Source organism: Prionailurus viverrinus, chromosome B1, assembly GCF_022837055.1.
Source record: "Prionailurus viverrinus isolate Anna chromosome B1, UM_Priviv_1.0, whole genome shotgun sequence".
Classification (NCBI taxonomy): Eukaryota; Metazoa; Chordata; class Mammalia; order Carnivora; family Felidae; genus Prionailurus; species Prionailurus viverrinus.
The window spans coordinates 132,704,030-132,728,444 of record NC_062564.1 but is presented as its reverse complement, the minus strand read 5'-3'; the positions used below and the strand labels follow the sequence as shown (position 1 = coordinate 132,728,444).

Genomic DNA, 24,415 nt, shown 5'->3' with positions numbered 1-24,415 from the left:
TCAACACTTGCACTGTCTGTCTCTGTTCTCTCTCTTGTGCTTACTACCACTTCCATCCAACCTCAGCTTGCTGTCCACCTGTCCAAACAAAGAGAGTGGAAAGCACGATGTCGTGACACACTAAGACTATTTTTAAAATGCAATGTGTTGCTACATACTGTTTGGCAAAAAAGGAGGCAGAGGATATGAACAGTATTAAATAATTTGTACTTGCTGTGTAACATAATTTAGGCAGTACACAAACTAATTATACTCCTAAACATTTTCTATAAAGCTTAGTCAATAGCTAATTTTAAACATAAATACCTCCCGTATTACAATTTTTCTATTCTCTAAAGGTAGTATTACACAGCACCCTCTCCAACCCAGCAGCTCCAAGACAATTAAAAAAAATTTTTTTTTAATGTTTTTATCTATCTTTGAGACGGAGAGAGACAGAGCATGAACAGAGGAGGGTCAGAGAGAGAGGGAGACATAGAATCTGAGGCAGGTTCCAGGCTCTGAGCTGTCAGTCAGCACAGAGCACCACGCGGAGCCCGAACTCATGGACTGTGAGATTATGACCTGAGCTGAAGTCGGACACTTAACCGACTGAGCCACCCAGGCACCCCTAAGACAATTTTTTTTAAAGTGCTGCCTATATCACTTAAAAAGTCAGTAGGTTATACCACTGATACTGTTTTATTTCTAAAATTACATTTGTTAGTATAGCTCTTAAACATCTTGACAATATGTGGCATGGTATTTATTTACACTACTTGTCTTTTGTGTCTTTCTTTAATCAAAAAGAAATCTTTTTTCCCTTAGATTTTGATGTAGATTATGAAACCAGGTAAAAAAGAATGAGGAGGACTAGGGTCTGATTTAGTCTTCGACATTTAATAAGGAATTCAAAACAATAACTTTTTAGAGACTAAATGCTAGGGTAGATAAAAATAAAACTTTTGGGAAAAATATATGAATATAACTTTATTTTCCGTGACAATTTAAATAATGATTATTCAAAAATATGGATGATAATTATTTATTTGTATTTTCTCAAATCCTTGAAAATCTCAAATTCTTGAAATTCATGCTGTGGGAAAGCTTAAAATCAGTCACTATAATAATAAAGAACACAAACATTTCCTTTTCTGATTAGACTTAGGCTCAACATTCCTTACCCTAAAATGTAACCAACTGTCAGAATGTTACAGTGATATTCTAATATTTCATCAGGCCAATATAGCAGGGAAATCTGTTGATTTCATAAGCTGTTCTAACAGCCAAATGAATGTTGTCTAATAGGAGAAAACCACCTCTGGACAGGCATAGGGCCATTTTCTCCTCCAGTGGTTCAGCATCCCTCTCAATAAGATATTCATGAGGAAGCCATGAAATGTACTAAATCAGAGGTGGTTTCCTACAATATACATCTAGACAACATAAAACATCTAGAAAAAGCTGAAATATTCATTTAGCTGCCTACGAATTTCCAAAAGTTACCTTAGTTAGAATAGTCAAGGGCGCTTGGGTGGCTCAGTCAGTTAAGCATTTGACTCTTGATTTTGGCTCAGGTCATGATCTCACAGTTTCGTGAGTTCAAGCCCCACACCGGGCCCTGTGCTGACAAGTGCAGAATCTGCTTGAGATTCTCTCTCTCTGCCCCTCCCCTGCTTGCACTCTCTCTTCCTCAAAAACAAAAAATAACAAACTTAAAAAAAAGAATAGTCAAAATGAAACTTTTAAAGTTTTAACCTGAATACTGAAATGGGAATGGCTATAATGCAGTGACTAATTCAGGTGTATATTTTTAAAAGGAGAAGAGAAAATCCAAATAAGAGGCATCAATGCCAACTCACACATCTCTGCTGCGTCGAACTTCATCCTGCTCTTTGGACTGGCGGCGGCGCTGTCTGGCAGATGTGGAAGAAGACGCTGATGATGTTCCAGACTCTGAGTCCTCTGAACTTTGGCCTCCAGGGCCATTAACATCAAAAAGATGCTGCTCTACTGCTGACCGGATGGTTCTTTCTAAGAGTCTAATAAAAAAAGAATACAGAGTCACTCAGGTAATCAAATTCATCAATGATTGTCTTTAAAAGTTTGTATCTCTAATTTTGGAAAATCTGTATTTCCAATGGTAGATCTACTATAGTTTCATGAACAGAGATAGCATATGAGACATCTCAAAATATCTGTATCGTGTGTTAAAGATAAATCCCAACCTAACAAATCCTACCAATTTGATAACCGTGTTTCTCATCTCTGTAGGTCCAGTATTACTGAAATGCTCACAGCAAGTCTAGCAACAGTTATCAGAGGCCATCAGGAAATAAGGGTCATTTATATAAGGCAGAATGAGGAAATATTTTTTTTTCCTCATAGAATAAGAATAGACCTATTCTTATAAGGGTGAGTTCCTCCAGATGTCATACCAGTTCTTTAGAGGAAGGCAGTATGGTTTGTGAAGCAAACTGGCACAAATAATTTTATGATGGCTATTATCTATTTAGAATCCCTTTAAGATAAAATTATGCAGGGAATAATGCTATTAAAAAGGAATACCTCACGAGAACAATTACTACTTAGAATAGCAAAATCTTTCTGAACCTCCATTAAATTAAATTGTGATGTATACAGTTGAAGCTGCATTCATGCAAACATCCCAATACTCATTACTGAAGATGGTAGGATAGATTTCCTTCATCCAAAATGAAGAAATACTTCAGTACAGGGGCTAAAAAGAGTGCATGATGGGATAGATAAGGTATCCTTTCTAAAGCTGTATAATCTTTCAATGTGTCCAACCTTCTTTTATCACCACACTATTTAATTCGAAATAGCTGGCATGGAAAATTCTCAACATATTCTCCTCAAACCACATTTTTCTGCACTTGAAAAAAGAATCACATCCAAACTCATCAAATGGTACACATTAAGTATGTATAGTTTTTTTGTGTCTCAATAAAGCTATTAGAAAATTTAAAAGAACCATGTACATAGTTTTAAAATGTTCAGATTAAGAAAAACATTTGCTTAAATAAAATGGGTTTTAAGAAATTTAAGAACTTGAGATTTTCCAAATATAGTTTTCTACCAGATGCATAGTAATTTCATTAAAACTATTTGTAGACATTGAACAAGTATAGTCTAACTTGGGCATTAGAACTTTTATATTTAGAACTCCATATCCAATGATTCAAGATTACCTAACAGTGGCACACAGGGATGTCAGTGAATTAATATGTACATACAAACCCATCCCACACCTTTTCCAAACTATGTAAGATAAAAAAGAAGTAAAGGTTGTCAGGAAACACATAAGCAAGAACACATCAGTCTTGGTATAATTCCGGAATCTCTTTAAAATTCACAAAGCTAAGAGAGGTCAGTCCTGCCCTCTCACTGCTTCTTTACCTAACAAAGAAGAAAAAAAAAACCCAATTTATCCTGTTGGATCCAAATTCATACTAACTAGTGCTTTTTTAAATTCTCTCTACCTCCTTATCACATCTTTCCTCCTTTTCTGCCTGATCCCTATTGATGGAAGATGCTCTAAAAAGGCCCATTTATGTCTCAGCAAGGGCGGAAGAAAGGAAGGAAGGTGTGATGGGAAGTCTTTGAGCAAGAAACTATTTACAAATATTTATTAAGTGCCTAATATACATCAGGCACTTTTCTGTATGTTAGGGATACAGCCATGAATATGACAGACAAGACCCCTGTGTTTATGGAGCTTACGTTGCTGCTATGAGGCAAGGTGGGTAATAAACAAATCGTGAAATTTCAGATGATGATAAATTCCCTCCAAAATGGAGTCCAGGATTGGAGAGTAACTGTGGATAGTCAGGGATGTCTTCTCGGACGAGAGGACATTGGAACAAAAAAGTGGATTATAGGAAAATTAATGGCCAGGCTGAAAAACAGCCAGTACAAGCGCTCTGTGGCAAATATACGCTTGGCCTATTCCAGAAAGAGAAGGCCACGAGGTTGAAGCATAATGAGCAATCTAGTCAGAGAGGTAGGCAAGGGCAGGTAACTGGAGTTTAGATTTTAGACCATGTGCAACTGGTGGCCTGAGGGAAAAAAAGGCAGACGATGGACATAATCAATAGAACACTATTGCTGCCCTGTAGAGAAAGGATTTGTTGCCATCATTAATTTGCTTTTGATTCTGTGTGCCTATTGGGCTGTAAAGTCCCTGAAGGCAGAGCCCAAAGCTTATCTGACATTACACACTTAACACTCTGCTTGGCATAGTGCAGGTACTCAATAAATGCTGGCTGATTAAACATTATGAGGGAATGGGGCGCCTGGGTGGCGCAGTCGGTTAAGCGTCCGACTTCAGCCAGGTCACGATCTCGCGGTCTGTGAGTTCGACCCCCGCATCGGGCTCTGGGCTGATGGCTCAGAGCCTGGAGCCTGTTTCCGATTCTGTGTCTCCCTCTCTCTCTGCCCCTCCCCCGTTCATGCTCTGTCTCTCTCTATCCCCAAAATAAATAAACGTTGAAAAAAAAAATAAAAAAAAAACATTATGAGGGAAGAAGGAAAGATACTCTTACTACTTTAGCCTTTAATGACATCCTTCATTGCAAGATACCTCCCCCAACACACATTTTGCAAATATTAATAGACTATGACATTATTTTGACTGAAGCAAACATCTTGCATGTTCAAACGGTTGAGTCGTCTCTAGTCACACACCCACACAGAAGCTCAAACAGGAACACTTCTTATTTAGTCCTCTTCTCGGGTTTTAAAAATAATCATTGGTTGCTTACTGTATTAATTTCCCAACACTATACACCATTAGAGTAGCTTTTTTTTCTGTTTGATAAATGGGAAAGGAGGGGAAAAACTCCAATCCAAAAAACTTACTCTCCAGTTGTTGAAACATTGCTGACTTGGGATACGTGCGTGCTGTGGAAAAGAAGCACAAAGAAATAAAGTCAGATTAGAGCACAGAGACTGTGAACCCAATGTCTGAAGGGGATTCCAGGCTGAAAGCATCAGCCAGACTCTGACTGTTCTCTGTACAATGTTTAACCATCCACTGACAGATGCTGATTTTCTCTTATTCCTAGAATTAGAGGATGGCCCTGGGTGTTTACTCCTGAAAGGTGCTTCCCTCTGCCCCTCCATTTTAAAGATGTCTATGACATAGAGTTCTAAAGTGACCTTTACAAACCATCTCTACCCTCTAACCCTACCACCACGGTTCTAGTTCAGGGTCTTTTCATTTTCCCAAAATGTTAATACAATGTTGCTGACTGCCTTCCTGCTACCAACTCTACCCATTCCTGGCGCTCCCCAGCCCAAATCTGGTCCCTCCTTGTCCACCTCCTCCAGACGTGCATACAGAAGCAGCTTTCTAAAGCTGCTCTGAACATGCAGACAGCAGCAGGAACCACAGGGGACAGAGAAGAAGGAAGCAACACTGGTTTCTACAGGACTATTTCTAAGTCATCTTTTCTTCTGAAGTTCCTCAAGATGGAGAATCCTTCAAGCTCTACAATGTTTCATCTCAACACCTAATTTACAGCCCTTTTATTGAGCATTTATAAACTCCTTCTACCTCCCCATTTTCTCCAAAGCCTGAATTCCTTCAAAAGCATTACAAAGTAGTCAAACGTGAAGTGGAACAGTGAGATTATAGAACACTACCTGATCAGCACACTCTGGAACTTCTCCCCTCTTGCTTGCACCCTGTGTTCATATAACCACAGTGAGGGTTGAAGTTAGCAAATACTTTAGCAGCATCAATACCAAGACTTTCTCACAGTCAGCCTTTCAGTGCTTAGTCAGCTTCTAAATCAAGATTCAAAAGTCTGCTTAAAAGAAAATCCTTCATGCTTGTCAAACTACAGTTTTACATAACAGATAAAACAGTGCCCTTTTTTCCTCATTCTTTGTAGAAGACACCTGAAGAAAATGACAGTCCTTAATGACCAATACTGATGGCAGCCTTTCAAGCACCCCAAACATCCTCATTTGTGCTACACAATTTTCAACATACAAAATTGATTTTTTAAACCATCTGTTGGGTTTTTCTTCTATGTACATGTGTATCTCATCTCTTTCCATTCTGAATCTAAGTGCCTCAAGGGACGGTATGACACTTCTCCTTTACTGCTATTATGCTCCCTACCATTACCACTATCATCAGACAGAGCTTAGCACTTATTATCCCAGAGGTGATCAACACTCACTCTTTAGCCCAGAGAATTTCCTTTAAAAAAGCCATAGCTATTTTCACAGCCACAAACCACGGTCAAATCCCGGAAGAGACCCAAAAAATAATGCTATTGTTCACAAGGGAAACTGATGTGAAAAATCGCAATAAATGAACAAATGAACAAATAAATACACTCTAACACTTACTGAGTACTTAGTATGTTTCAGACACTGTGTTAAGTATTTTGTACATAGATTTTCTCGTTTGCTGTTTACGATAGCCCCCTGAGGTAGGTACTATTGTTTTCTCAATTTTCAGATGAAGAGGTTAGAGGTTAAGAAACTTGCCCACAGTGACAGAGCCAAGAAGTAGATGAGCTGGAATTTGAACCAAGAAAGTTTTAGCTCAGAGTCTAAGCTTTTAATCACCACACCAGACATTCAATCCATCACTAACTAGAAGAAAAACTCACTAGAATCATCTTTGTAGATGGAGGCTTGGACTTAGGTATTTTACTTTGCTTTTAATCACAACCATTTTTTATCTGCTTCACAATGCCTGTTATTCACAGTGGTTCCCAGGTTACATAACCAATAATATATCCTTTGCTGTTTTCTGTCCTTAACTGGAACAGGCAGTTCCTGCTTTTGATGCTTTGTGGCTCACCCTCTGTAAAGTCAACACTGTATAATTAACTCCTGCATTTCACTTCTCAATGCAGTTGCACAAGCTTAGTTTTGGGAACATGGACCAATGTGAATGATGACTCCAGGAGAATACAGAAGAGGGAGAAAATGTGGATCTGCCAGATGCTAAAAATATTCCAAAGACATGTAAGTATAATCAGCCAATTAGTCCTCCAGGCCATCTCAGAATGAGGAGATCTATATCCTTTCTTCTCTTCTACATACTTTAAACCTGAACTTCTTTTTGCTTATTAAAGCACATGCTGATATTTTTATGTTCCTATTGGGGGCCTGGGGGGCCAGGAGACAAAAAGAAAGGTGAGGAAGAAAGAGACAAGAAAATGACATCAAGTAGAACCAGGTTTTGAGATTACTAACTGAGGAAGTGCTTCTCAAACATTAAGGCATAGCTGAATCACCTAGGAGCTTGTTTACAAACAGACTCTCGTTCAATAGTCTAGGTCTCAGGAAGGGGACTGCCTTTCTAACAAATTTTACAGTGATTTTGAGGCTGCTGATTTGTGTAAGACACTGATTAGCAAAGCTGTAATTCCCTGCAACTAAAATTCTTCAAGACTTCAATTACTTGGATATCACAATAGCTATTTTTAAACTTTCTAATCTAAGTAATGAGGGTATGAGTTGGAAAACTTAGGCTAGCATAAGTGAATAAAAGGCAACATGTCAAAATTTCCCTCATAGCTTATAACCTAAGCCATCTAAATCAATCTTGTAAAATTTATTTATTTATTTTCCAATGTTTATTTATTTTTGTGAGACAGAGACAGAGTGCCAGTGGGGAAGGGCAGAGAGAGAGAGAGAGGGGGACACAGAACCTGAAGCAGGCTCCAGGCTCTGAGCTGTTAACACAGAGCCTGATGCAGGGCTCAAACTCATGAGCCACGAGATCGCTTGACCAAACGATCAAAGTCGGCCGCTTGACCGAACGAGCTAGTCAGGTGCCCCCAAATCAATCTTTTCTTTCTTTTTAATGTTTATTTACTGATTTTTGAGAGAGAGTGCATGCACAAGTCGGGGAAGGGCAGAGAGAGACACACACAGAATCCCAAGCAGGCTCCATGCTGTCAGCAGAGAGCCCAATGTGGGGCTCAAACCTACGAACTATGAGATCATGACTTCAGCTGAAATAAAGAGTCAGATGTTCAACTGACTGAGGCCACCCAGGCACCCCAACATAAATCAGTCTTAAAGAGCCATTTTCAGAATGCAAAATAAATGAATAAATCAATAACAAAAACAAGTAATTAAATCATATTCAATTTTGCTTATATATTGATCATAGGTCAAATTTATGATAATTTAGTTTCTTCAACATTCCTTTGGAAGTTTTGGTATACTTAGCATGCTCATGTTTTCATGTTTTTAAAACAGAATTTGTGTAAAGCAAGTATTCTGAGAAGAGAATATTTTCCACTGGAAATCAAAAAAGGGAAGTTCTGGTCTCAGCTCTGCAGTTAATAAGCTGAAATCATACATTGTCAGTTAGCCTGGCTGTTTGGATTGGTTTCTTCCTACAGAAAATGAAAAGCTTGGCTACTGATCTCTGTGGTTTTCTTTTAGCTCTAAAAGTTTACTTCCCTAAAGTTTAAATCATTACAAAAGGTTATAACTGCATAATGTTTTATGATAGTTTCAGTCATAGTTATGGTTTATTAAATACCAACATGGCTTTGGTCAGGTATCCAAACACCTCTATAGTTCCTGCGGGATAATTCACCACTAACAAGATTTCTAAGAATATTTAATGACAGAAATAGGGGTTATATTTCCATAGCTATAATTGACTCATGAAGGTAATTCTAAGACACTGATAAGAGAACAATAAGCAAATAAGCTAAAGTGAAAGATTTCCTTCAAGCCATATGTAGCTTGTTTTTTATCCTCTGCAGAAAGCTAAGAATAATGAATTCTTTCAGAGCCCTTTGCTAACAAAATTTCTTACCATGCTATATAAACACTTGAATATGGAAGAGATCATATCATAATGTTGATAAAGCAAGTATTCAAAACTGAAAGAGGGGCACCTGGGTGGTTCAGGCAGTTAAGCATGTGACTCTTGATTTTGGCTCAGGTCATGATCTCACATTGGTGAGATGGAGTCCCCCTATGGGCTCTGCGTTGACAGCCACAGACAGAGCCTGCTTGGGATTCTCTCTCTGCCCCTCCCCACCATGTATGGGCATGCTTTCTCTCTCAAAATAAACAAACATTTAAAAAAAAAACCTGAAAGAAATAAGCTTATATGCAGACTCCAGCACTAGGGACAATTTCATTACCCAAGCCTGCTGTAAGCGACAGTGCAACTGCATTCACTATTGGTATAGTTATTTAAAATAGATTCTAAGCCTACTCTGCAATATATTCTAAAATTTTGTTTAATGTTTATTTATTTTTGAGAGAGAATGAGTGAGCGAGAGGAAGAGGGACAGAGAGAGAGGGAGACAAAGAATCTGAAGCAGGCTCCAGGCTCTGAGCTGTCAGCACAGAGCCTGATGCGGGGCTCGAACCCACAAACTGTGAGATCATGACCTGAGCCAAAGTCAGATGTTTAACTAACTGAGACACCCAGGTGCCCCTGCAATATATTCTATGACATACTTAAATATATTTAGTCCGTATCTCTATTAACAAAACAAACTACATTTCTGGAAGCTGAATATGCTCAACAATATTAGTCTATAAATTTGCATGTGATAAGATGCACAGAATGCCTGTTGACAAGTGATTTTCTAATTAGAGCTCTTGGTCTGAAATAAAGAAATCTACATATAAAAAGAATGAAGTTTCAATTCTACTAAAATCCGACATCTTGAAAAAGCATGTGTTCTCTTTTTCTGTATGTTCTCTTACTTCAGTGTGTTTTCTTTTCTGTGGTATATAAATCTGAAGCAGGCTCCAGGCTCTGAGCTGTCAGCACACAGCCGATGTGGAGTTGAAACTCACGAGCTGTGAGATCATGACCTGAGCTGAAGTTGTACGCTTAACCGACTGAGCCACCCAGGTGCCCCTAATGAATAAGGATATAAAAGACAACTAAGTGATATTTAATTCAGCCTAAGCATGAAGATCATGTAACTAATCAAAATAGCATCAAGCTCCTAATTTGTCTATTTAAGAGAATACACTATTTTTAGTATTATTTTAAAATACTAAAACAGTTGATATGCAGCGTCAACATTATAAGATGAATCTAATGTTATTTCTTGCAATTGCAGAACAGATTTCTAATTAAAGCTTTAACCATTGTCTTCAGTGGACAGTGTCATACAATAAAACAAATACACTTGATCTTCAGTGTTTATTCACTTTAAACTTTAGCTATTATTATGATATGTAGAAATTAATGGAGCATTTATAGGTGCTCAAACTTTGACAAACATTGTGTCACTCTTTTGTGGTGGTGTTACAGATAGTTCGGATTTAAAAGGCCTCACCTTTTTGGTTTTAAATCATATACTATGCATATAATACTAGAACATAAATTGAAAACATACTACATGGATATGAGTCAGTAGGAGGAAAATATTTATCCTCATACTTTATCAAACATTACACTTCCTAGTCCCTTAAATATTAGGATCGATTTGAAGAAAAAAAATTATTCTTCATTCCTATATTTTCATAATCTATTAAGCAATTTCTAACAAATTAAAGAGAGTCCATCAAAATACTGAAATACTCACTTTTCTGTTCATGCCCTAATTATTGGAGTTTTTAGTTTTACATATTTAGCACGCTTTTGCATAAAAAGAAATTCAGTTTTAGTTTTTTGACCAGGGCCTTTATAAAGCAAAATTATGAATGAAATGGATAGTTCACTATGTATACTCCTTTACAGATAAGTTTACACAGCTATGATTCTCTTTCATTTAATCTGGCTTCAGAGTGTGTCCTTAATACAGACATAATCCTTATTCTCAAATAATGCTATTCATATACATCTTTGGCTATACATCTAGTTATTTTCTTAGAACAGATTACTTGATTTTTGGATCCAAGTGGAATTTTCTTCAATTTTTTTTTTTTTTGAGAGAGAGAGAGAGAGAGCGAGAGCGAGAGCAAGAGAACACACATGAATGAGAGAGCATGGGAGAGGGAGAGGGAGACAGAATCTTAAGCAGGCTCCACCCTCAGTGCAGAGCCCTGACTTGGGCTCACAACCCTGAGATCATGACCTGAGCTGAAATCAAGAGTTAGACATTTAACCTAAAAAGGCACCCTTCTTCTCAAAATTTATTTTTTATTTCTATATTTTCAGGTTTATTAGTATGAAATTGCAAGTAGTCTCTGATCTTTTAAAAACTACTACATACCTTGACTGCAAATTTCAATTTGGATTATCAGGATTGTTCCATTTTTTCTCAAGATTATTAGAGGCTTTTCTCTATTTTTAATATTTTTTAACGTTTATTTATTTTTAAGAGAGAGAGAGAGAGACAGAGAGAGAGCGCGTGCACGTGTGAGCGAGTGGGGAGGGGCAGAGAGAGAGGGAGACACAGAATCCGAAGCAGGCTCCAAGCTCTGACCTGTCAACACAGAGCCCCACGCAGGGCTTGAACTCACAAGGTGTGAGATCATGACCTGAGCTGAAGTTGCACTTAACCAGCTGAGCCACCCATATGCCCCAGAGAGGTTTCTCTCTTTTAAAATTTTCATTTTTATTCCTAAAGAACCAGTTCCTAGATTCAAACATCAGTTCTGCTCTTTTCTCCATTTCTTTTATTATTATTATTAAAACCTTTTAATTTTTTTTTTTAACGTTTTTATTTATTTTTGGGACAGAGAGAGACAGAGCATGAACGGGGGAGGGGCACAGAGAGAGGGAGACACAGAATCGGAAACAGGCTCCAGGCTCTGAGCCATCAGCCCAGAGCCTGACGCGGGGCTCGAACTCACGGACCACGAGATCGTGACCTGGCTGAAGTCGGACGCTCAACCGACTGCGCCACCCAGGCGCCCCGGAAACCTTTTAAACTTCTAAGAGGTTGCTTTTCTTCCTTTATATGGTTTCTTATTCCGATTGTGTGGCTCATTTATTTTTAATCTTAAGAAGATGAAGTCACCTTTTAAAAAAAGAGCTTAGAGGGGTTTCTGGGTGGCTCAGTCAGTTAAGTGTCAGACTTTGGCTTAGGTCATGATCCTGCAGTTCGTGGGTCCCCACATCAGGCTCTGTGCTGACAGCTCAGAGTCTGGAGCCTGCTTCGGATTCAGTCTCCCTCTCTCTCTGCCCTCTCCTGCTTGTGCTCTCTCTCTCAAAAATAAACATAAAATTTTTTTTTTCTAAAAGAGCTTAGAACTCACAAGTTTTCATACATACTTTCCTCCTTTTTCTTATCAATAGTCTACACTAGTTTTTATTTTGTCTTTGAATTTTTTTCCTCTCTTTAGGAGAGTTTTCATTAGTTGATTGGGAATTTTTTGGTATTAATTACACTGTGGTTAGAAAACATGACTCTGAGATTTCCACTCTTTGAGAACTTTCAGATACAGCTGAATAATTCTTTAGAAAGTAGCAGGAATGTTTGAGCCCTACTTGTATGGTGCAAAGTTTAGTATGTAATGCTCATTTTATTTTATTTTTTAAGTTTATTTATTTATTTTGAGAGAAAGAGAGAGAGCATGATTGAGGGAGGGACAGAGAGAGAGCACGAATAGGGGAGGGACAGAGAGGGAGGGAGAGAATACCAAGGAGGCTCCATGCTTAGCCTGATGTGGGGCTCAATCCCATGACCATGAGATCATGACCTGCACTAAAATCAACAGTTGATGCCCAACAGACTGAGCACCCAGGCACCTCTGCAATGCTCATTTATTTTAAATCTCACTAATTATATCAGATACTATGCTATACTGTGTGCTATGTACTTGATAAAGTTTGTTATAGACATACAATTTTATGTATAAGTTCTATACTTCAAATTTATTTGCCTGTTTATCCTTGTTAACTTGAGTTTAAATTTCTTTCATTTATTGCTGTGCTATTTTACACATGCTAATATATAACCTTTATGTGCTTAGTCATTTTGTTTGCTTGTTTGTTTTTAAGTAGCCTTCATGCCCAGCATGAAGCCTGGTGTGGGGCTTGAACTCATGACCCAGAGATGAAGACCTGAGCTGATCAAGAGTCAGATGCCTAACCAACTGAGCCATCCAGGCACCCCTACAATTTTAGCTTTTATCAAAGAATTTTATCATTTACATTTGTTGTTATAGTTGATGTATTTATTCTAGTTATGTGTTTTTACTTTATGTTTTCTAATTTGGGAACTTCCTTTTCCTTTGATTTCTGTCTTTGCTCTTATCTTCTGAGGGTATTTGGATTATAGAAATCTTATAGAGATTTCCAATAGTGGTTTTTCTCATACCCATACATCCCTAATTATTATTTATCTCTGATTATTAAAACTAAAACACCTCCCCCAAACAAAACTCAAAATTCTGAGTCCCACTTCAATTAAAAAAAAAAGAAAAGAAAAAAAGGAAACTCTACTACCTTCTATGAAAGACAAGAAATTCAGAATGTTATTATTTTCTTTGCCCCTCCATCAATGATAGTTATCAAGTTTCTACTACTTTTTAATTCATCTCTCAATTAGATGGGCATAACCTTTGATTTCTACTTTTATTTCTATTAGTATGTTTGTTTTCTTAGAATCATAATTTTTAGGTTGGCTTTCCAATCTCTAACCTTCATATCTAGCATTATTTCTCCCAGTTTTTCTTATCTTTTTCCTTTCCATTTTGGAAGAGCTTTTCAAGTTTCTTTCTCATCACATACTTGATTTATTTTTTATGTTTTATTTTTTAATTAATTAATTTTTTTTTTAGTTTAGAGAGAGAGAGAATGTGAGCCAGGGAGAGGGGCAAAGAGAGAGAATCTTACATAGGTTTCATGCTCTGCTCAGAACCTGACACAGGGCTCATTCCCACGACTCTGGGATCATGACCTGAGCTGAAATCAAGCATCAGACATTCAACTGCTGAGCCACCGAGGCACCCTTGTGCTTGACTTATTTTTAATAATTTCTGCTCTCTATTGTTTCCCACGTAGTTTTTGAAATCTCTGCTAATACATTTCTAGGCTCCCTTCTCCTCATTTCAGTTATTCTTCTGTGTCCCTAGCCTTACAATTGTAAACCAATTTTCCCCTTACAGATTCCTACTTACGTTTCACAGAGGGTTGGTCATGTCCTTGAGCATATTTTTGAGAAGATTAGTAATATTACTTTCAAGTTTTCCTCTGAATCATATAAAAAGCAATTCTCTGCAATCTGTTTTTACATGGAGTCCTCAGAGCAAGTCATCCTTTCTCTTAGTTTGTAATTTTTCTTTATAGGCCCCAAATAGTTCTTCATGTTTTGTGGTTCTGAAGGAGAATCAATCAATCCAGGCACAGCTATTACCAACAACTTGGGTGGTAGATCATTCTTTATTTCATTGTCCCTTGGCTGTGGGTAGATGCCAGCTCATGAATTTAGATTTGAAGAGCCACCATATGAGTATGCACTAGAATAATCTATAATGCTTAGATAGGTACACTTGCTATTTGGTCCAATTTTCTAAGCTGGAGAATCAAGAATAAATTTGTACTTTGTGCACTGTACTCTTCAAAGCAGGCATTATGTCTAATAATCTTCCTGCCTTTATCCTCTTCTCAAATGCTTTAAGTGACTGAGTATCTCAGGAGGACCCCCCTCCTTTCCATTTTTTGTATACTAGACATTCTATCTTTGAAGAGATACTGACATAAAAAAACTAATGGGGGCAGAGAAGTGAAAAAGAATATGCAACTCAGCTCTGAATTGTTCAGAGAATAACTTTCTGTTCAGTAGGGGGAATGTCACTTGTTTTTCTGGTCAGTAGTAGACAAAGGAAGGAAGTCAACTAATTTTTTTTTTCCCTTCCTTCTCTCTTTGTGACCATTTGTATTGTTTAGATAGTGGAGCATGAAGTCTGTAAAGTAATAATAAGTTTCTCAGTCCATCCCACTGATGTGATCTTTGATATATGGTTTTCTTTATCATTGTTATAAAGCGATCTCTAGTTTTTGTCTTTAATATCATCATTACAATTTAAATGGGAATCTGGAAGTACTTATATTAGGTAGAGCTAATTTTCTATTTGTTTAAATTAAAAGTTTAAATTAAATTCAAATCTGAAGTTCTTTTTAAAATTTATTTATTTTTAATGTTTGTTTATTTTTGAGACAGGGAGAGAGAGAGACAGAGCATGAGTGGGGGAGAGGCAGAGAGAATCTGAAGCAGGCTCCAGGCTCTGAGCTGTCAGCACAGAGCCCAACACAGGGCTCAAACCCAAGAACTGAGATCATGATCTGAACAGAAGTCTGACGCTTAACCAACTGAGCCACCCAGAGGCCCTGAGCTGTCAGCACAGAGCCCAACGTGGGGCTCGAACTCACAGACTGCAAGATCATGACCTGAGCTGAAGTTGGATGCCCAACTGACTGAGCCTCCCAGGTGCCCCTGAAGTTCTTTTTTTTTAAAAAAAAAATTAAATTTATTTTAAGAGACAGAGGGAGGAGCAGAGAGAGAGGGAGAGAGAGAATCCCAAGCAGGCTCTGCACTGTCAGCACAGAGCCCAGTGCAGGGCTCAAACTCACAAACCGTGAGATCATGAGCTGAAATCAAGAGGTGGACGCTCAAGCGACTGAGCCAACCAGGTGCCCCTAAATCTGAAGTTCTTATAAACAGAAGTCTAAGGAAGGCAGAAAGACTGAAGAATAGAGCAGGAAGAGGTCTAGACAGAATGGCTCTAAAGATGTCATTTCCTGTGAGTAAACTTTTCCTTTGCCTTCTCATGCTGATGAAAGATGTAAGAATACAAAATATAAAAAATCATATAATTTATCAGTATAGCCTAAATAAGAAGCTTAATATTTTAATTAACACTGATAGAATTAAACCCAGAATCTATACTAGTCTCATACTAAGTAAAAAATATGACTAGCTCAGAAACCAAGAACTCAATATTGAATACCTAAAGAAGTATATGATACACATTAGTTAAGTTTGTAATCATTCTTAAGTATAAAATAATTATACTAGTGGTCTGGTTTAGTGTTTTCCAGGTAGGGGTATATCTCTTATGCGACACATTTTTCCCTCAAATTTTTTGTTGTAGTAAAACACACATAAAATTTATTATCTTAACCATTTCTTAGTGTACAATTCAGTGGCACTGAGTATATTCACACTGTTGTGAATTCATTCCACTCATCTCCAGAAACTTTTTATCTTGTAAAACTGAAGCTCTGTACCTATTAAACAGTAACTCCTGATTCTCCCCATCCTCCCAGCCCCTGGCAACCACCATTCTTTGTGTCTCTATGAATCTGATTACATTAGGTACTTCATGTAAGTGGAATCATACAGATGCCTTTTTGTGACTAACTTATTTCACTTAGCAAAAATGTCCTCAAGGTTCATCTGTGTTATGCATGTATCAGAAGTTCCTTCTTTTTTTAAAGGCTGAATAAGACTCCACCATGTGTATACACTGAGTTTTGTTTATCCATTTATCCACTGAGGGACACTTGGATTGCTACTGCCTTTTTGGCTATTACAAATAATGTTGCCATGAACATGGGTGTACAAATATTTCTTTGGGACCCTGTGACCTGCTTTCAATTTCTCTTCATCTTTGACCACACTTGTTATTTTCTTTTCTTCATAGCAGTCATCCTAATAGGTCTGAGGTGATATTAGAGTTTTGATTTGCATTTCCCTGATGGTTAGTGATGTTCAGCATCTCTTTGTGTGCTTATTTGTTATTTGTATAACCTCTTTGGAGAAATTTCTATTCAAGTTCTTCGCTCATTTTAAAAATCATTTTGTTGTTGTTGACTTTTTGGAATTCTCCATATATTCTGGATATTAATCCCTTATGAGATAAATGATTTGCAAATATTTCCCCCATTCTCCTTTTAATTTCTGTTGGGACTGTCTTTGTTGTTGTTGTTTGATGCACAAGATTTAAAAACTTTCATGAAGTCCAAATTGTCTACCCTTTCATTTCTTTCCTGTGCTTTTGGTGTCATATCTAAGGAATCACTGCCAAATTAAGGACTGGGTAGCTTTTGCCTGATGTTTTCTTCTGAGAGTACTTACAAATTTAGCTCTTACATTTAGACTTTTGATCCATTTTGAGTTAATTCTTGTATATGAGATATTAGGTGAGCGGCCAACTCCATGCTTTTGCATGTGGATATCCAGTTTTCTCAGCACTAATTACTGAAAAGACTATCCCATGACACATTGAAAATATGGATACCCACCACCACTCAAAGCTCAGAATCTTGGCTAGTGAGATGCCAGCATCTTTAAAGAGCTCTACATACTTTGTATCATAATGACGGTATTGTCAAAAACCAGAAAATAATAAGTGTTAAGAAAAACATGGAGAAATGGGACTTGTGCACTATTAGTGGAAATGCACTTAGAAATGGTTAAGATGTCAAATTCTATGCTATGTGTATTTTGCCACAATTAAAAAATTAAAATGGAAAATGATACAGTTAATGTTATTTATATTTACCCTCCCCCCCGCAAAAGAACTGTACAGGCAGAGACAATATGCTTCCTCAGTTTAGAAACACCGAGTTAAAAAGGACAATGGAAACAAATATTTTTAATATATACTTATTTGTGTTCAAAGATACCCAAATGTCTAGTTGACCTTATTATCTGGGAAAAATCAAGTAGCTAATCAAATAAACAGCCTGCTTGTTTGCTGTATGTGGTAGTCAACAACAAATAGAATGACTGATACATCTACTTCTTTAAACTATCCCATCTAAAAATGAGAATTTTTCCCTCAAAATGGTAATTTAGAAAACATACAATATGCTTGAGAAGAAAAATAAACTATTAAAATGTAATAAAGTATGACCAAAAAGTCATAAATCTACAATTCCAGCACAAGTTGTTTGAAAGGTAATCCGCAAAGAGCTATCTAAAAACTTTTCTACATAGCAGGACAGGAGTGGCATGATACAGTTTTCAGATCCCATCTAATGTCAGGTAATGTTTTTGTTTTGTTTTGTTTTGTTTTAATTTTTAAAATTTATTTATTTTTTGAGAAAGAGAGAAAGAGAGAGAGCATGTGCACAAGCGGGGTAGGGGCAGAGAGGAAAGACAGAATCCGCACCATCAGTACAGAGCCTGACACAGGGCTCAAATCTGCAAACTGTGAGATCATGACCTCAGCCGAGATCAAGAGTTGGACACTCAACTGACTGTACCACCCAGGTGCCCCTGTCGGGTTATGTTTTAATCTGAATTTACCCAAAGCTAAATATTTCTTCAATGTAAACTCTACAGTTAAAAGATTTTCACAACTTAATGATTCCTAGTTTCAAGGAATGAAAATACTAAAATACTCAAGAATAAGTCTGTATTCCAAATAGGTAACTTAGAAATAAATCTATTTGATGTTCCTAATTCAGGAAAATTAAAAAACATGTGAATACTGAAATTGACCCTAAGCAATTCCAAACCTGCTAAAATAGGAATTTAACTTCAATTTGCACCTTGAGTATTAAAACTTGGGCTGAGATTGATAAAGACTGTCAATTTCAGAGTTTCAATGGAGCACAAAATGAGAAAGAAGAAGCAGAGGAAGATTAGTGCAGTTGCTAAGAGGCAGATGTTAGGTGAGCAAGGAGCCACCATTCAGAGGTCAGGTGACCAGTGAAAGACTGGTTACAGGTATGTAGCTCCTGAAGCACATTTAGGATTTTGATAAAGTACGGGCAGAGATGGGCTTTGTATACTGGCTGTATGTATCATCTACATATACAAACTATATATATAAAATCCAGGAATTTGTAAAGAAGGAATTCAAGAGTAGAAGTCGGATGGGATGGGATAGGATGGGATGGGATCAGGACAAGATCTGAACCTGGCCATAAGGAATGTGAAGATAGTATAGGTGAGGTGGGAGTGGATAGAGATGAGGAGGAATGGAGAGTAGAGATGAAAAGCCTTAATCCCAGTGAAAATAAACACAGAAATCAAAATCTGAGTTTGCGGATACTGAAGACCCAGACAAATAAAACTAGAACTAGCAACAGATTCTAGCCAGATCTGACTGGATGACAGGGAAAAGAATTCAGACAATAACAGGCTGGATGTGGCACACAACACCTACGGCAAGTTGCTAATCTGAGCAATCGAGGTAGGGGCACCTTTCTGGGAGTCTAGCCGAGACTATGAGAGGCCAGGGTATAAACATCCTTGCCAAGAATGTTCTTCACCTGAAGTCTGCAGGTTCTTGTTTATTTTGTAGCAATCTTGCTAAGGGTTTGGCATAACCCATTCTTGCCTTTCATTTCCTTAATCACTTCAACAGGGTGCGTAATCTCTAATGAGCATCTGGGGAACAATGGCACCTACTGTTTGAGCTACTGTATCTGCAGTAATCCTGCCCATGAAATGGCAGCAAGTCAGATTTGTAGCCACTCTTTCTTTCCTTTGCAAAAAAAAAAAATAATAATAATAAATAAAAATAAAATATAAATAAATAAATAAATAAATAAATAAATAAATAAATAAATTAGATTAAATTAAATAAAGTAAAATAGGACGAATGGTTCTGGTGGGTTAGGCTAGGTGCTGAAGAAGTGCTGAAATTTCAGAAGACAAAGTTCTTATCTGAGAAGATATTTAATCTAGAATGAGATTATATGAGTGCATGTCTATTTATAACAGTCCTACCTTACAAGAGAAAAAAACTGAGGATAAAGGAAATGTATGGTAGACTAACATATGGTTCAGCCATGAGTGTTTACAATAGAGAACTGTAATCACAGAAACTGAAATTCTACAAGATGAAAAATGGAGCAAGGTCATGACTGAAATGGCCTCTCCGGTTCCCAGTTCCTGCATCCCACCTTCCTTCTTCCTCCAGCCACAGAAAGGTCCTAGAACCTCTATGAGTGGACTGCATGTCCTCTGCATGCTCTTGAGCTCTATCTATCCTCTGCCTCAGATACAGATTCTGTCTGCATTATACATAACGTACCGGGTCTCCACTCCAATAGCTGGATGTTTGTCTGATCTCCTGCACCTGAATTTCTTTATGGATCATCTATTTTCCTTCCTCTGAAACTGGAGCCCTGCATTGCCTTTATCTTCTGTTTTGATCCAGTCTTCCTAAAAACTGCCCACTCCCAGACTTACAGCCACGGAGTTTTGCCATTCTACCTCATGCTGGACCTTACAGAATAAACCACCAACTGAATCTCCTGCCACTGACCCGCTATTTCATTCCTGTCCCTCTGGCTGGCTGCCTGTGGCTGGATTTACTTCTGCTGAGTGCCCATTTCAGCTGATGTGCTCATCTCTTGTTTGGACCTTTCCTCTCTGTCTCGACCCCCCCTCAAAAACAACAACAACAACAACAACAACAACAACAACAACCAGTTAACAATGTCAAAATATAATATACAGCACACAATATTCAACATTCCTAGTCAGGGAAGATATCATTTTGCAACTACCAGTCACTTTTTACTTTTCAAAGACACAGTAAATATAATTTTGGGATTTTAAAGAGCCAATTTAGTTTTTCATCATGGTGACAAATCATTATGAAATTCGTAAGTCTTACAGTTAACTCCCCTTTCTGAGCACTGTAGGAATGAAATCTTAATAAAGTAGGAGGGAAAGGGAGACAAAGAAGCTACAGAAGTTTTAATATATTTAAAACATTTAAGCATTCATTTGTTCTTACCAAAGGTAGTGTCAAAAAAGTGCACTAATTTATAAATTAAATTAGCAGTGGACATGTTATGTTTCTAGTTCAAAAATCTGGAAGAGCTGTAATCATAGTTAACAATCATGTTTTCTGTCTTCCACTTGAATTCTGTATGCTAGAGTAACCCAAGAAAAGTTAATCTCAAACCAGCCATGCAAATAACTTTAAAACAAAACCAAAAAAAACTCCCTCTAAACAGGTTCATGTGTTACTAATAGATTCTCCCTACTTCATGTCAAGTAGATAATAAAAAAAGTTAAATTAACTTGTATGAACCTACTTCTTAAATAATTTCTAAGACTATCATATAATGTTATTCAGAAAAATGAACTACATTTGAGATTGTAATTTCAGGCCAAATAATAATTATTATTTCATTTGTGATACAGCTCTACTTCGTTAAATTTTCAAAAGAGCGTCTGCTCGTAACTTCCTTCTTCTGCAACTTTAGCTCTCCTGTAATGTGGGCTAGCATGCACATTCATTATTTTTTCCTACTTCTATAATATTTTAGTTTTTATGACATTTAACATTGAAAGGTCAAATAGCCTCAACCAAGAGTTGTGGTAAATACATTTTCTTTACATTCTTTTACTTTCATTTTGCAAGTATAGAATTTCTTTTTCAAGACTAAATAGTCTAAATAATTTTTAAAAATTATCACGCTAGAAGACACAATTATGTCTCTTTAAGGACTTAAGACATAATTTCCATCTGCTTTTTAAAATGGTTAAAAAAAAATAAAATTCAATACTATGTAAAACATAGATTGATGTTGCCCAGAGGAATAAAAATAAGACATTCCGAGAACAGTTCTCATTAGTTGGCACGATCTAGTGCTGTAGTCTTTTGTATTGTGTAAAATTTAATTTCCATTAATATATGATAATCATTTGTTTGATATTACTGTGTGTATTTACATAATGAATACCAGAGTCACCACATACTGGGCAACAACTTCCTCATGTGTTTAAGGTAATTGTATAGTTGAGGTAGCCTATGAAGTAGAATATGCTGATTTGATTGGCAGGAAACCAGAGTGAATCAAATGGACCACCATGTTGTCTCAAACTAAAACCTCAAATGTTCTCTCTTTTGCCACAAAGTGATTATGCAATATGCTTCAAGTTGCTGAAGGACAAAACAGTACTGAAAAGCAATCACTTGGCTAAGACTGAAGTCCTATGACACATTTCTGAACTATTGTTGGTTGAATTAAAGTCTAAATCTAACTCTGGGGCTATTACAACAAATCAGATTAAAAAATAAACAAACTCTTTATCACACATCCTGACATTTCTTTTAAAAAAGTAGATTTCACAATTGAGGAAAGAGTTAACATCTACTTTGAATTCTGTAAATTTACCTGTTGTAATAGCTGTTATTCTGCCTCTATAAGCTTTAGCAAATAGCCCTAAATTCCATCAACTCACTGAATACTTACTTTCACACTTAACATAGCCGAAGACTTTTTCAGCCAATGAGCCTTGTGCTCACACCCCTCCCCCATCTGCATATATGTATAGAATAGAAATTTTTAAGACACAGGTAACGGCCTAATCATCAGGAGGTTTCTGAAATTAAAATGGCTACCTTGGCATTTCTGGATTTAAAACAAAATATCTTAATCTTTTCAGCTCTGTTAATTTAAGATTTCTTAAACCAAAGAGAAGAAAAACACAGCATGAACAATATGATGAAGAGTTCTAATAAGCTTAGTTTGGCCATAGTGTAGAACATTCTATTGAAAAGCATTAAAATGGGCAAATAAACTCAAAGGAACCTCACCCCTCCTCCATTCCCTGTAACAGAACAACAAAAATCAAATAAATACCTCAAATAGAAAGGTGACATAGGTCTTTCATCCTCCTGCGAACTAAAAGGAAAATAAATTCTGAATTAATTTCTGTTAATATTTTAACATGTCAATTTTACTAAAATTCTGTTCTGCCTGTCAGAAATTTTATTTTGACACATTAGAGCTAATCTCACAAAGGAACAAGGTTAATGAAACATACTCTACCTTGGACCTAGCCAAGGTCAATTACTTCTTCATGGGAGACCATCAAGAGAGGTTTCTTTCAAGATTAGCCTAAGGCAAAAGTAATTCACATCACACTTTCAAGAGGAAGCTTTTTACTACCTTATTTCTACAAGCCCAATCCAAGTTCTATATATTATACATAAACTCTTAAAATGATTGCATACATACTCAATTACCTCAATAAAGTTAATTATAGCTCATTACCACAATGATGAAAGTAAGAAGCAGCCAACAAAATATCCCTGTTAAATGTGAGCCACTTCAGGAATGATGCCCTAGCAATGAGAGGCACATCAGTAAACAACACTCTTGAACTTTGTTTTTGGCAGTTACTTTAAGTATTAATGAGTATGGATAACACGTAAGGACATAGATGAAATTATAGAAATAGTTGACATTATTCAAACAACATAGAAGCAATATAAAACTTAATGCAAAGGTATTTTTAAAAATGTAAAATATAGGGGCGCCTGGGTGGCGCAGTCGGTTAAGCATCCGACTTCAGCCAGGTCACGATCTGGCGGTCCGTGAGTTCGAGCCCCGCGTCAGGCTCTGGGCTGATGGCTCAGAGCCTGGAGCCTGTTTCCGATTCTGTGTCTCCCTCTCTCTCTGCCCCTCCCCCGTTCATGCTCTGTCTCTCTCTGTCCCAAAAATAAATAAAACGTTGAAAAAAAAATGTAAAATATATACAATAGTTTTCCCTTTAATATGTGTTTTTCTTCTGATAAATGACTTCAAGGCAAAGAATGAGTCAGTCTCTCTCCCTTAGTGTCTGCTGGAGTGATCTTTGAACCTTTTTGATTATGCATTCATGAAATCTGCTTTTGAGCAGCCACTCCCCTCAATATATGACTAAGTATCTACCTCTATTAATTATGTGCATGAATTAAACAGATAAAAGTAGAAATAGAAACTGTTAACATTAAAAAGAAGCTCTAAAATTTTCTCCTGTACTCCTATGGCTAATCTTGTATACCACATGGGGTGCACACCACCTTAGGGGAAGCAACTAGGTAATCTCAGCTTTCTCTCTCAGCTTATTTTTTATTTTCTTAAGCAACATTGATGAAAAAAGTTTGCTTCAGTCGGTAATATATTGGCAAAATCTTATGACAAAGTTATACTGTAACACACATACACACAAACACAGCTGTCCTCCAAAGGTCTTAACATTTTAGTTGAAAGCACACAAACTAAGACATACTATTTCTCATTCTTTCATGATTTTGGTTTCCAATTTCATTACAGCTTAGCTGTTCTAATGTTTATGTTGCCAAAGATTTTAATGTTTGTGATCACTTGTGCCAATTCTTTCTAAGTGAAGGGTAAGTGATGGATCAGCTTTATTATGGACTCTAATGTGGGTGGATTGAGGGCAAAGCTTGTAGAGTCAGGCTGTGCAGCTGAAGAGTTAGAGGTAACATGTGGGAAATGTCCAGGTGTCTTGGGAAAGAAGCCACCTGGAGCTGTGCTATTACAAGAGGGGACTACTTTAAGCCAAACTGATACAAGGAGCTTACATATTAGCTTCAAAATATTCCTTGAAAGCACTTAACAAATTACAAAAAATGCTGGAATTGGGTTGTTCCCAAATCAAGGATTCATGATCAAAAAGTACTAATTATGAGCAACACTATGCAAAAAGGCTGCAACTAAAAATCCGTAACGGTTTTGTTATTATAGGAAAATTGCCTCCATGTGTTATAAAATGGGCACCGTACTAAGTATTTT

General features: G+C 37.0%; 1 protein-coding gene across 9 annotated transcripts in view; it reads right to left on the bottom strand.

The window, feature by feature from the left end:
* Positions 1 to 24,415, bottom strand: part of FAM13A (family with sequence similarity 13 member A) — a 417,828-nt gene that overhangs the window by 66,555 nt on the left and 326,858 nt on the right. For 8 of the 9 annotated variants that reach the window (XM_047855783.1, XM_047855780.1, XM_047855782.1 and 5 more), the window contains 3 exons: positions 22,475 to 22,516; positions 4,861 to 4,902; positions 1,842 to 2,021 (listed from right to left, as the gene is read on the bottom strand). In XM_047855783.1, coding sequence (XP_047711739.1) covers positions 1,842 to 2,021; positions 4,861 to 4,902; positions 22,475 to 22,516 — 264 coding nt within the window. The remainder of the gene's footprint in view (positions 1 to 1,841; positions 2,022 to 4,860; positions 4,903 to 22,474; positions 22,517 to 24,415) is intronic. The other variant, XM_047855781.1, reaches the window with a different exon arrangement.